Source organism: Enoplosus armatus, chromosome 21, assembly GCF_043641665.1.
Source record: "Enoplosus armatus isolate fEnoArm2 chromosome 21, fEnoArm2.hap1, whole genome shotgun sequence".
Lineage (NCBI taxonomy): Eukaryota > Metazoa > Chordata > Actinopteri > Centrarchiformes > Enoplosidae > Enoplosus > Enoplosus armatus.
Genome location: NC_092200.1, coordinates 8,406,754 through 8,418,760, shown reverse-complemented (window position 1 = coordinate 8,418,760; position 12,007 = coordinate 8,406,754). Strand labels below are relative to the sequence as shown.

The following is a 12,007-nucleotide window of genomic DNA, read 5'->3' as shown; positions in this document are numbered from 1 at the left end:
TCTGCGATAAGAGATTTGCAAACTGTATTACACTGAAACTATTATGTTTCCCATAAATTTGAACTTTTTGTGCACACTAAATACAGAGCAGCCATAACTCTGACATTTATGAAGAGAACTGAGAAGAAAAGGAATAATTACACCAAACTGTCAAGTCTCAATTTCACTAGAAGAGACATGTAAAGCCCTGTGGTCTTTAGCCTGACAAGTGATTCTGCCTGGTGATCGTATCTTATCCCAAATTCCTACAATAAATCTGTGGACTCAATATCCACAGTCATATTCCACTGTAGAATATTCCAAATGCAAGAGCTGCTGAATCACAGGAAAGATTTGGATTTTTTTCTAATGCTGAGTTTAATCTCCTGTAACCATGCATTCACCTGCTCTGAATTCTTTCCTTTACAGATGTACTTGAACTACTTGGCCAACTATGTCCCCAACACATGGAACTATGAACATGGCTGTAGCAACTGTGATGATGATGTTGTGGACTTGTCTCAGTTAAAAGTAAGTACTTCAAATTGAGCCATTTTCCATTTATTTATCTGTCCTCTTTAGTCCATTTTTAAAGTTCTGCTGTGGAAAAATGTGTATAAAGCCACCTCCCTGTGGACATAGGAAAGGATGAAACATTGCCTGGTCTTCCAGCATGAACCATCCATCAGTTTCTGTCTAGACAGTAGGAGTGGTGCCCATCTTGTCCCATTTCAACAGATAAGCGAGACTGTTGGTGCTGCACACACTCCCTTTCCAACAATAATAGGTTACGTGCCCATTAGTCCTTTTTGGACCCTTTTAAAAGAGCATGAGTGCCAGGGAAACTACTTGGGGAAGAGGAAGCACTGCACTGCTGTGGTGCAGGATATGGCTTCTGGGGTTTCCAGAAGGGCTCATTTAAAGGGGTGTCACTGTCGACCAGCCTGCCTTTTAGTGGGCTTCTCAGTATGGGTTTTATCCACAATAGTAAGCTATAGTGGTTATGCTGAAAATGTGTCACAGAGTTCAGCCAAGGCTGGCGAATGTATAGACAGCAGGAATGGCAGGCACTGGGAAATGTCTCAGGCTGTGTGGTTGTGTCTGTCAACAATGTTACCAAACTTTGCTTCTCTCTTTATGGGCAGAGTACTGAAGCATACACAAGATCCCAGTCAATCTGTTCTATTATCCTTGTTTTTATCTACTAGGTTACTGCAAGTTAGTTTGGTACAAACAGCACTATCACAAAATGTATTACTGAGACATAAATCCCTTGAGATTTACTGTAATTCTGTTGGCTAAGTTTAACTGGAGCTGATTCAATACAAACCCAACTACATGAAAGGCATCTCTGTGAAAGCAGCTAACGGTGACCTTCCATAATAAATGCAGAACAACGCTGCTTCTCAATAATAGGGAAGTTAGTAAAGACATTTCATTCCACTGTGCCACTCTGTGTGTTTGGGAGAGAGACTTCTAGAAGATCAGGTCATGTGGAAACACTGGTCATACTGTGGTAAACCCAGGTCACTGGCAGTCCAGCTTGGTTCTTTCTGTATGTTGGTTTTGGGAATGAGCTTAGGCCTTGCAAAGACACTGAGTGTTACACTACCAAAGCCCTATACTTGTCTCTTGTGTTCAACTGAAAAACTAGGTGTTGCCTCTGTCTTCTTTAATACATGCCTTCGTTATACTTTTCTCTGGCCTTTTTGCCACTGCTTTCCCTTTGCTGCGCGTCCACAGTATGTCCACAACAATTTAAGCTCACATTGGCAAGATGAATGAGTTCCCCTTCTTGTGCCTGAAACACAGTCTTTGCGGAACTTGCAAATTAGACGGTTCTCCTCGGATCCCTTTTCATCCCTGGTCCAGACCTTTGCTGTGAACTGGTCAAGAGGATCAGGAATCCAGACTGAGCTGTGTGGGCTGGAGCTGGAGTGTCATGGGAAAATGTTTCCTCCTCTCTTCTCTGTGTCTCTTTATTTCCCTTTAAATCTTCTTTGCCCCAACTGTCAGAGCAATAATTTTGTACGTTAGCAGTCCTCTGAGAAGAGTTATACGTGGCAATCTGAGTTAGAAGTTAGAATTTGTGTAAAGTAGTGCATACCTAGTGTACCTACTGTCCTGGTCTGTAGAACCAAGAGATTCAGTTTAGGACACTGCAGAGAATAATAACAGGGGTTATCAGTTCATTCAGAGCAAGTAAGTGACGTTAAAGCAAGAGAATGCTGTCGTGGATCATCATCAATCATCCATAGCAACTTGCTTGCTTATGTCAGACGTGAAATGTCACAATCCTCAATGATTTATGTTAAACAGTGTTCCACAACGCAGCCTGTTTGTTTGAAATAGTACTCATTTGTCTCTCCTCTAATCTAAACAGGAGTATCCAAATGTGTTGGTTGGGGTATTCATTGAGCAGCCAACTCCATTTCTTCCTGAATTCTTCCAGCGACTGGTGACAATGGATTATCCCAAGGATAAACTCAAACTTTTTGTCCACAACAATGTGAGTACATGCAGCTGCAGCTGTACTCTTAGGTTCTCTTCTACAGTAGATCTCTACCATGCGTGGCTCCTTATATGTGGCTTCTAATCCATTAATATTGGCTCCTTGCTCAGGAGGTTTACCACGAGAAGCACATCCAGAAGTTCTGGGAGGAAAACAGGAATGTGTTCAACAGTTTCAAGGTTGTGGGACCAGAAGAAAATTTGAGCCAAGGAGAGGCCAGGAACATGGGCATGTATGTGTGCCTCTTCTCTAAATCTCTCATCTCTCAGAAGCTGTGGTTTGAAGAACAAAATTGATGAAACCAGATGATGGTGTTTTTGGTCCAGATTAAGCATAGCCTAAAGGAAAACTTGCCTGTTACTTTTAAACCTCCAAAGGGTGCTTGCATGATTTCTATTTTATCAAACAGTTCTCTCATGTTGCAGAACAATGTCAATACATTGTGGTTATGATGGTCCTTCTTGGCCCCCAGGTGTTTCAAACTAAGTCTGTTATGCATATATATGTAGTTGGAATATTGTCAGATCAATAATTTGCTCTCCAGACTATCTGTTTCCTGTCTTGGGTAGAGCACACAGAACTGTGCATGTGAAATACTACATAGCAGTCAAAGGTGCAGTATTTCTCCCGGATTCGTCCTATGTGGACCTTCCTTTTATCGCTCAATGTTAAGTAATAGTCTGTTGTCATGGTGATGATTCAATCTCCAATGCCTCATCACAGAGATTCTATCAAAAGAGCAGCATGCCTAAAAGCATTGGTCAGGACAGCCCTATAATGAAGAAGTCTAAGGTTTATTAGCAGTCTCTAATCTTCCTAAAATCACATTATCCCCTGGAAGCTTAAAGATAGTCGATGAGAGTCTGACTCCATGATTACTTCCCAGTATTTCATTGACTGTAATCAGCTCTGGATTGAATAATCACTACTTCCTCTGCTATGTCTGTGTTTTTGATTTTATAAGGGATCTTTGCCGTAAGGATGCCACATGCGACTACTACTTCAGCATTGATTCAGACGTGATGCTCACCAACAGACAGACACTGAAACTCCTCATTGAGCAGAACAGGTAATCATATGGTAACTGGAATAGAAGCCACACTGGAACCCTGTCAACAAGCCTGGTAGTTGTCGTGATTGTTTGAACGATTTACTTTATCCCTCAAGTGGCAAACCCACAGGAACATTACAGCCGAGTGAATGAAAGTTTAAAAATAAGCCGCTCTGGCTTCCTGTTTTTTGCGTGGCCACACGGAAACAGTGAAAGAGTCTACTGCACTAATCCTGGAATGCCACTTTGCATTATACGGAAAACAAACATGCAAACCCTTTTTCCCTTCTGCAGCTCATGATTGTGAAGAAACCAAACTAGGTGTCATTGTGGCAGTGACATGTTATTGTGACCTGTTGGAGGCATGCATAGTAAAAGCCTTTCTATGATATTTAAAGACAGCATGAGAATTCTCTGCTGGCACTGAAGTTGTGGAAGGAAAATGCCAATCTATTTTAACCAAGAATTAAGCATTAGCATACTGTAGTGCATCCATTTGCATCCATATCAACCAACACTGTGATTTATGACTCAATTATTTTAAGTCTGCCCATTTTATTTCATAATAGAAAAAAATCCCTTTCATTGTGGTTTGGGTTTGCAAGACTACAAGAACAGCAGTGGAAAAATCCTGTTACTATATTTCATGCAAATTCAAAGAAATAGACCAGATTCTGGGTATAGAAGGGCCTGCTGCAGCAAACCGTTATACTTTTCTGAAATCAGTCCAGTGTGATTTATGGCTCTGGTTTGCATTATGCACTTCTATGATCTGTTAGTGACTTGGCAGTGATCATATCTTTCCACGGAGAGGTTGATCTCCTCGATGCAGCATGCTGGTTTTACCGCTAAGAGACTCAGTACATTAAGTGGTTGCCTGTCTGTGAGATGTCACTGAGTTTTATCTGCTCTGACAGAATTACCATCTCTCCTCTCTGCTTCTTGCTTCCCTACAGAAAAATAATTGGTCCCCTTGTCACTCGTCACAGCAAGCTGTGGTCCAACTTCTGGGGAGCTTTGAGTCTGGATGGTTATTATGCTCGCTCTGAAGATTATGTCGACATTGTGCAGAGAAAACGTGTGTAAGTCACAAGTGCAATAAGGTTACACACAGCAATGGCATTGCATTCTTATGGTTCACACACACAGCGTGTCTATGACTAAAATAAATCTTGGCCTATTGTGCTGAAACAGCTCTCAACCATGTTTAGCCATAATTAAGATGCTTTTTTATGAGCTACATCCTACAATACACATATAAAAAGTCATTAAGGCCACAATCAACCGGAGTAATGATTTAGTACTGAGCATCGAAGCCTGAGGCGTGAAAGAAGCAGCAGTCAAATTCACTTCTTCTCTCAGACTGATTCACTTTTTGTGTGGTTAAAAATAAGTTGAAATGGCGACCAGATGGCGCAATGGAGTAAACATTCACCCACCACAGTAGAAATCGTCATTGCTGCACTAGCAACTCGCACTGGTTAGTTGGTGCGTGGACAGAGAAGGTTGGGAACTGGAGTTAGCATAAACCTCCAAGACAAAGACCGTACTGCAAGTGGAATTGGATGTAATTATCTGGCAGACGGTCCATTTCAGAAAAAACACAAAAAGATCTTTAAAAATAGTCGTATGCTATGCAATTGTAACCAAATAGACAAAGGATTCTGCATGAGTTTACCATGACATGCTGCCTTATTTTACCATGCAGTTCACCAATACATTCTCCAATAACTCTACAACACACCTTGTCATGGATGACATGCGTATTACAATAAAAACTCTTAAGTATTCTAAGAGTGCAAATTTGAACGATTACTGTAAATTGAGCACTTCCTTTCTCTTGTCCCTGTCTTGTTGTTTCTAGGGGTTTGTGGAACATTCCTTACATGGCACATGTATACCTTGTCAAGGGCAGTGCCTTGAGGAATGAACTGAAAGAGAGGAACTACTTTGTTCTGGAGAAACTAGACCCAGATATGGCTTTGTGTAGAAATGCCAGAGAAATGGTAAGAATACTGAATCTCCATCTTTAGGGATTCATGTCTGAGTGTTGTAAACTTATTGTGAAGATACTGTAGCATCTATAAAAACATGTTTACATTAGCACATAGCCACAGTAATATAGTAGAAGTATTTACACATAGAAAAGATTCAGTACTACTAGTTTAAAAATACAATGAATCTTAACCCTGACCAAAGCCAACAGCTCAACGGAAACCAAAGACTGGCAAGTATAAGCGGTTTGAAATGTCTTTGTCTGTCATCAAGGCATGAACCTCCTCTGTTTATTGTTGCTCTATGGTGCTTTACGGTCCTCTGCTCCACTTGTATCCCATCATCCTTCACTTTGTATTCCCCTCGTTGTCATATGGCCACAGACCACTGGTTGCAATGCCTGGCTGGCTAGCTGACAAAAGTCATCTTTTTTGTTGTGGATTTTTCTTTCCTTATAAACTGTTGATCCAGCTGGGTTTTACAGCACTGACATATCACCTGTGCTCTGCACTAAACAGCTACCATGCCTGATCCAAACTCGGTGCACTTTTGGATTGCTTGGCCTTCTCCCCAGCATGCATTCCTCCCATGTTAACCTACGAAAACATCAGCTTCAGAGGGAACCTTGCTCCTTTTTCATGCAGGCGCATTTCTTCTCCTCCTGAGTTGCTATGTGTGTGACATATGTTTTTTCAACTGTCACCTTGTCTCTGAAACAATCATTTATGTTATCCTATTTACATGATGCTTCTCCTTTATTTTAGACCAGTCACAGAGAAAAAGACTCCCCTTCTCCGGAATCATTCCATATGCTCAGACCCCCAAAGGTTTCCATTTGTTTTGATTATTCTGCTTTCTGAAACATCCATTTCCAATGGGTTAGCACCCAGAAGCCACTCCGAGCTTATTTCATGGGCAGACTCCTTTTCACATGCAAAAGAGTTCAGAGTGCCTGATTTGATTGAGGATTTCTTGGCATTGCTGAGTTAAATTCTGTAAATGTGTAGGTATTTAATAAAGTAAAACACCAGCTTCTCCATTGGAATTTATATAATCATTGTCAATTATTATTCCAGATTTATAGAAAACAATATTTTAATATTGAGTTGCTGTCCATGATGCTGCCTATATTCTCACATAAGAAATCAGGATGTCTGGCAGCTCTTTGGAAATCGATGTTGACATTTTGCTTGAGTTTAGGTTCAAAAGCAGATATTTGTCAAAGTAATATAGAGAGAAAGACTTGTTTTCTGTCCCGTTTTTATCATGCCTTCCAAGAGGAGACCAAAAAGGAGAAAGAAGGTTGGAGAGTCAGTTCACATGCAAGTCCCCTGTCCTGATGCTTTACCCCTGAACAGCCGAATATTACAGAAAACACATGTAACCAGCTGCTCCCTCTAAACACACCGACTGTTCTCAGACTAGGCTCCAACAATATTTCTTTTCACTCATGCAAAGTACCTGGTCTAAATCACAGCTTTCACAAGATGATTTTGTACATTAGCAATTTGGAAACTTGCACCAGGAAATTGCAAAACCATTCATAATTCATCATCTCTTGTCCTCCAGAAAGCCTAGTCTGATAGTGAGTCCAAATCCACCCCTACACAACGCCCTCCCTGTGCTTCACTGTAGAGGGAATATCATTCCTGGATTTGCTTTGTCCCTAGCTGCCCAGCACCCCTCTGTTCCTGTTCTCCCACTCCTCTGACCTCACTGCCCCACCCTGTCCTGTTCCCAGCCCACCAACATCCTGCAGACCACCACCCATAAATAATCTTAGATTATTTATATGGCATCTGTGTCTCTATCTAAATTGAACATAATTGATTTCAGTGTGTTAAAACACACTTAAATCATGCTTTATTTTTTACTTTGGTGCAAATGAAGCTTTGAAGTAGTTTGCCACAAGTAACAGTTTGTCAGTTTTTATGCCGGTGCTAACCATTGATGAGTGTTGAAGTCATAAACAGTTACCATAATTATGACCTGCAGTGCGCTTACGTACTGTTAATGTGCATGTATTATGGTTATGTTGATATGGATCTGTTAGAAATCCTTTCTGTGAGGCATTACAGATATTTCAACTCAAACTTTTGTGAAACTGACTGAACTTTTTCCCATTTGCTGCAGGGAGTCTTCATGTACATAACAAACCGTCACGACTTTGGGAGGCTCATTTCCACAGCCAATTATAACATTTCTCATTATAACAATGACTTGTGGCAGTTATTTGAAAACCCTGTGGTAAGTCATTATGATCTCTCATTATTCTTCACACAAAAAAGACATTTTTCTGAATAGCTGAGATAAACAGCAATCACCTGTAAAGTTATTAGCCATAATGGAAGGATTACAGATGTGAGACAATTTTGAAATAATGACTTGTGTGATAAGACTCCTGACTGATAAGGCTCTGTGATATTTACGGTATTTGGCACACTGGGACTTGCCCTGTGGGAGAGGGGATTAGCTCTGTGAGGTATGCAGGTAAGCAAACAGTCCAAAATGGTCACTAATCCAATTGTTTCTCCTTGTGGAGGAATGGAAGGAGAAGTATATCCACCAAAACTACACTCGGATTTTCACTGAAAACTTCATGGAGGAGGTATGTATATATTTGGGTGTATCTGCATGTGTTCGAGATACAAATACAGACTGAGAGACAGTGAATGTGAATGCCATAATGTTTGACATCTGTTTTCAAACATATCTGGGTATTACATTACAGTACACTACAGCTCAAGGTGAAGGTGTGAGTCAAGGCTATTCTCAGAAGTCTGTCTGTGTGTGTATTGCAGCCTTGTCCAGATGTATTCTGGTTCCCAGTATTCTCAGAGAAGGCCTGTGATGAAATAGTTGAAGAGATGGAGCACTACGGTTCCTGGTCTGGAGGCAAACATGAGGTCAGTACTGTTAGTTCAGGTTCACTAAACACAGAGCTGTAGTCGGCACACTGCAGGCACACATGTACTTATTTTTTCTGTGGTTATGTTCACACATCTTTATAAGGGCAAGAATGTGTGAAGAATAATATTATGGCTGCAAATGATTATTATTTTAATTATCCTTTAACTATTTTTTGATTAATCAATTCATTGTTTCATCTATAAAATGTCAAAAAATAATGGACCACTGCATGTTGCCAGAGCTAAAGATGTCCTCCTCCAATTGCTAATTTTGTCTGAACAGTTAAATAAGACTACAAGTTTACAGCCATGCTATCGGCTCTAGGAGGCTATGCTTAGGCACAGCTGTGCTTTGATATAGAAGCTAACATCGGCATACTAACATGCTCACAATAACAATGCTAACATGCTGATGGTAACATTTGCAAATGCAGCTAGCATGGCTAAAAAATCCAAAGGGATTCAGTTAATAATCATATTAGATTTAAAAATGCTGCATATCCTCTCTAATTTTTGGCATTTTCATTTGATTACCTGAAGCTTTCATTTCCAAACTGTTGCCCTTTTTTCTCTCAGTAGACACATTATTGTGGTACTAAATAGCACCCATCAAAAGTTTGTGACAATAGGTTGGCATCATAATTCCCAGCAATGCTGCACACAGTCAGCACAGTTGGCGACACCAGGGCTAATTTTCAAACCTTCAGAAGAAGCCATTTGCTCTAATTTACTCAGTATGCATAACAAACAACGTTCACAACTTTTAAATTGCCTGAGTTAGATAATTATCATAGTAAAGATGAAGCCCTCAGTGTCTCATTGTGGTTAAGTGTTTGTTGAGTGTGTGTTATTAATCAAACCCAGATTTCAATAGAAAGACATGAACGTAAAGAAATAATTCCTCATGTTGCCTTGTAAACTTTATTGTAACAGACATGTCTTTGTTGTCTTTGATGGCTGGGTGAGCTGTTACTTTCAAGCTACCTTTCACACCCTTTAGGGGTTGGGGGGTGGGGTCAAATGTTAGCCAGATGTAGGGAGTAGTTAGTGGACTATTCTTCTTCAGCTACTTTTTGAATTTTGATGTCATATTTTTGTTAGGACACACACAATCTTACCATCCTCTCCAGGTCCGTCATTTAAATATAACCAAATAAATGGTTATGATGTTGTGTTTTACGTTTACGGTGTCTTATTCATGTGGCCTGTTTTATGTAGTTTGAAATTGGTAATTAACGTGTCCAAAAGTTTGCCTGGGAGACTAAAAGTGTACAGATACTTGACTAACTCTGTTAGGAAAAAGGCTGAGCTGGATGGGTCATTAAGCCTCATGCAGGCAGAAAACAGTACAGCCTGCGGTTTTACAGACACACACACTCACACAGACACATCATCATCATCATCACTTTGAAAACTCTGGTCACACACATCGAGGATGGTGGGTCATTTGTTCCATCGTTAATCACACTGCAGTGTGCTTCATTTTCTCTCCTTTTTCTCAGGACAAGCGGATCTCCGGCGGCTATGAGACCGTGCCAACAGATGACATTCATATGAAGCAAATCGGCTTTGACAAAGAGTGGCTACACTTCATCCGAGAGTTCATATCGCCCGTCACGTTAAAAGTTTTCTCTGGCTACTACACCAAGGTTAGTGTGACCTTGTGGGGAAATAAAAGACAGATCAACAGTGAACCCCACCTCTATTTGCCCAAACTGAGAAAACTGAAGAAAACGTTCTCTCTTTTCATAGAACCTGTTTTCACATGTACAGTGTGTCACATTCTATGAAATGTGAGCTGTAACGGTGGCTGACAGGTTTTCCATTGGATGATATGTGCAAAGATACACTGACTGTCAGCTAACTTGATGTATTTCTGCACCCTCATCGCAGGGTTACGCTGTAATGAACTTTGTGGTAAAATACACGCCTGAGAGGCAGGCGTACTTGAGGCCCCATCACGACTCCTCCACCTTCACCATCAACATCGCCCTCAATAACAAAGACAGAGACTTTCAGGTGAGGAGTTGTATTAAGGGAGATGAGATGTGCTGATATTAGAGTGGAATAATCTGGATGTCATCAAATTTGATTTAATCTTGAACCTTGCCACTTACATCATGTTTTTAATATTCTGTGACTTATTTCACAATTATTCATCCAATATTAAAAGTCTTTTTGTTACTTTATCACCTTCCTTTTCTCGTATTAGGGTGGGGGTTGCCGTTTCCATCGGTATAACTGCTCCATAGATTCACCAAGGAAAGGCTGGAGCTTCATGCACCCAGGAAGACTGACTCACCTCCACGAAGGCCTGCCCACCACCAACGGCACCCGCTACATTGCAGTGTCCTTCATCGACCCTTGAACTATCTGATTAAACTGTAAATTAGTCTTTTGACCTTGCTTTGCTCTTTTTCGTCATGTTTGTTTTGTTTTGTCATTTGGTGTTTTGTGCCCCCAGATGTTTTGCTGATGAAATTCTATTTCAAAGCAACTGCTTTAAAAGAATAAATTATTGCATTAAAGGAATCTCTGTCAAACAGAGTGTAGAGTGGAAAGGGAAGTGACGAGAGTAATTCACACTTCAGATACACAAATTAGAAAGAGAAATATGCTAGCAGGGTACCACACTCCCATTTCCATTTAAACCATTTATTTCTAGATTAAAAACCAACATCTTTCCAGGAATTATTTGTACTGTAGCTTGTCATGATTTTCACAATAATGATTTAACATAACCGCCATTAATACACACTGGTAACTTTGCTAGCAGTTAATGTAGCTTTACCATGCTAGCATGCAGATGGCCATTGTGTATCTATTTGTGTTTCAGGTAAAAAGTCACTGAACGCATGTATACTGTAAAAACTTGTCATTGCTTCAAAAATGACTACTGCTTATCAACAATCCATGTTTCTGCATTAGAATTTTAAGTCAACATTTGGTGGAGTGAAAGTTAAAGTGTGTTTACACCCTAAAAGCCTACCTTAAAAACTCAGTTTGTGATTTCAATTAAATTAAGATTTGATATGTGCCCAGTTATAAAAGAAATCTATTTTTGGGATTTTGCACACCAGAAAAACAAGACAGCAGGATTCAATATGAATTCTGTTTGAATAAAGTTCAATATTCTGTTTTACTTGAAAGGTTTTTCTTCCTTGGTTACATTCATTCGCTTTCCTGAAAACATTTCTGCAATATTTTTCTGAGAGATGTGAAACTCAGAAAATTAAGTTGTTTAACTTATTGTCAAAATTTAATAAAAGTCTTTATAAGAAAATCAAATGTTTTCTTTTTTATTATTCTGATTATCTGCATCATTAAAACATAAGCACACAACAGTCATACTCCTTTTTCTACAGACTCGGCACACAGTAACTTCAGATACTCAATTCAACATCAAGTAATTCCGTCCTCTGCTGATTCTTCTGGCAGAAGCAAAGCAATGTCTGGAAGTGATCACTCGCCACTGCAGACAGATTTCCATTGTGTTATCACTGTATCAGTTCATCTTCTAAGTCTGTCAAGTTGTTCTCCACTGAACACGTCACATGTAGA

The 12,007-nt window shown here is 40.0% G+C and overlaps 1 protein-coding gene across 1 annotated transcript in view; it reads left to right on the top strand.

Moving 5' to 3' along the window:
* Positions 1-11,640, top strand: part of plod2 (procollagen-lysine, 2-oxoglutarate 5-dioxygenase 2) — a 30,743-nt gene extending 19,103 nt beyond the window's left edge. The window contains exons 8-20 of the mRNA XM_070927848.1: positions 409-510; positions 2,363-2,488; positions 2,602-2,723; positions 3,456-3,560; positions 4,499-4,624; positions 5,407-5,548; positions 6,302-6,364; positions 7,671-7,784; positions 8,080-8,145; positions 8,339-8,443; positions 9,949-10,095; positions 10,340-10,465; positions 10,659-11,640. Coding sequence (XP_070783949.1) covers positions 409-510; positions 2,363-2,488; positions 2,602-2,723; positions 3,456-3,560; positions 4,499-4,624; positions 5,407-5,548; positions 6,302-6,364; positions 7,671-7,784; positions 8,080-8,145; positions 8,339-8,443; positions 9,949-10,095; positions 10,340-10,465; positions 10,659-10,814 — 1,500 coding nt within the window. The 3' untranslated portion in view covers positions 10,815-11,640. The remainder of the gene's footprint in view (positions 1-408; positions 511-2,362; positions 2,489-2,601; positions 2,724-3,455; positions 3,561-4,498; positions 4,625-5,406; positions 5,549-6,301; positions 6,365-7,670; positions 7,785-8,079; positions 8,146-8,338; positions 8,444-9,948; positions 10,096-10,339; positions 10,466-10,658) is intronic.
* The last annotated feature ends 367 nt before the right edge of the window (positions 11,641-12,007 follow it).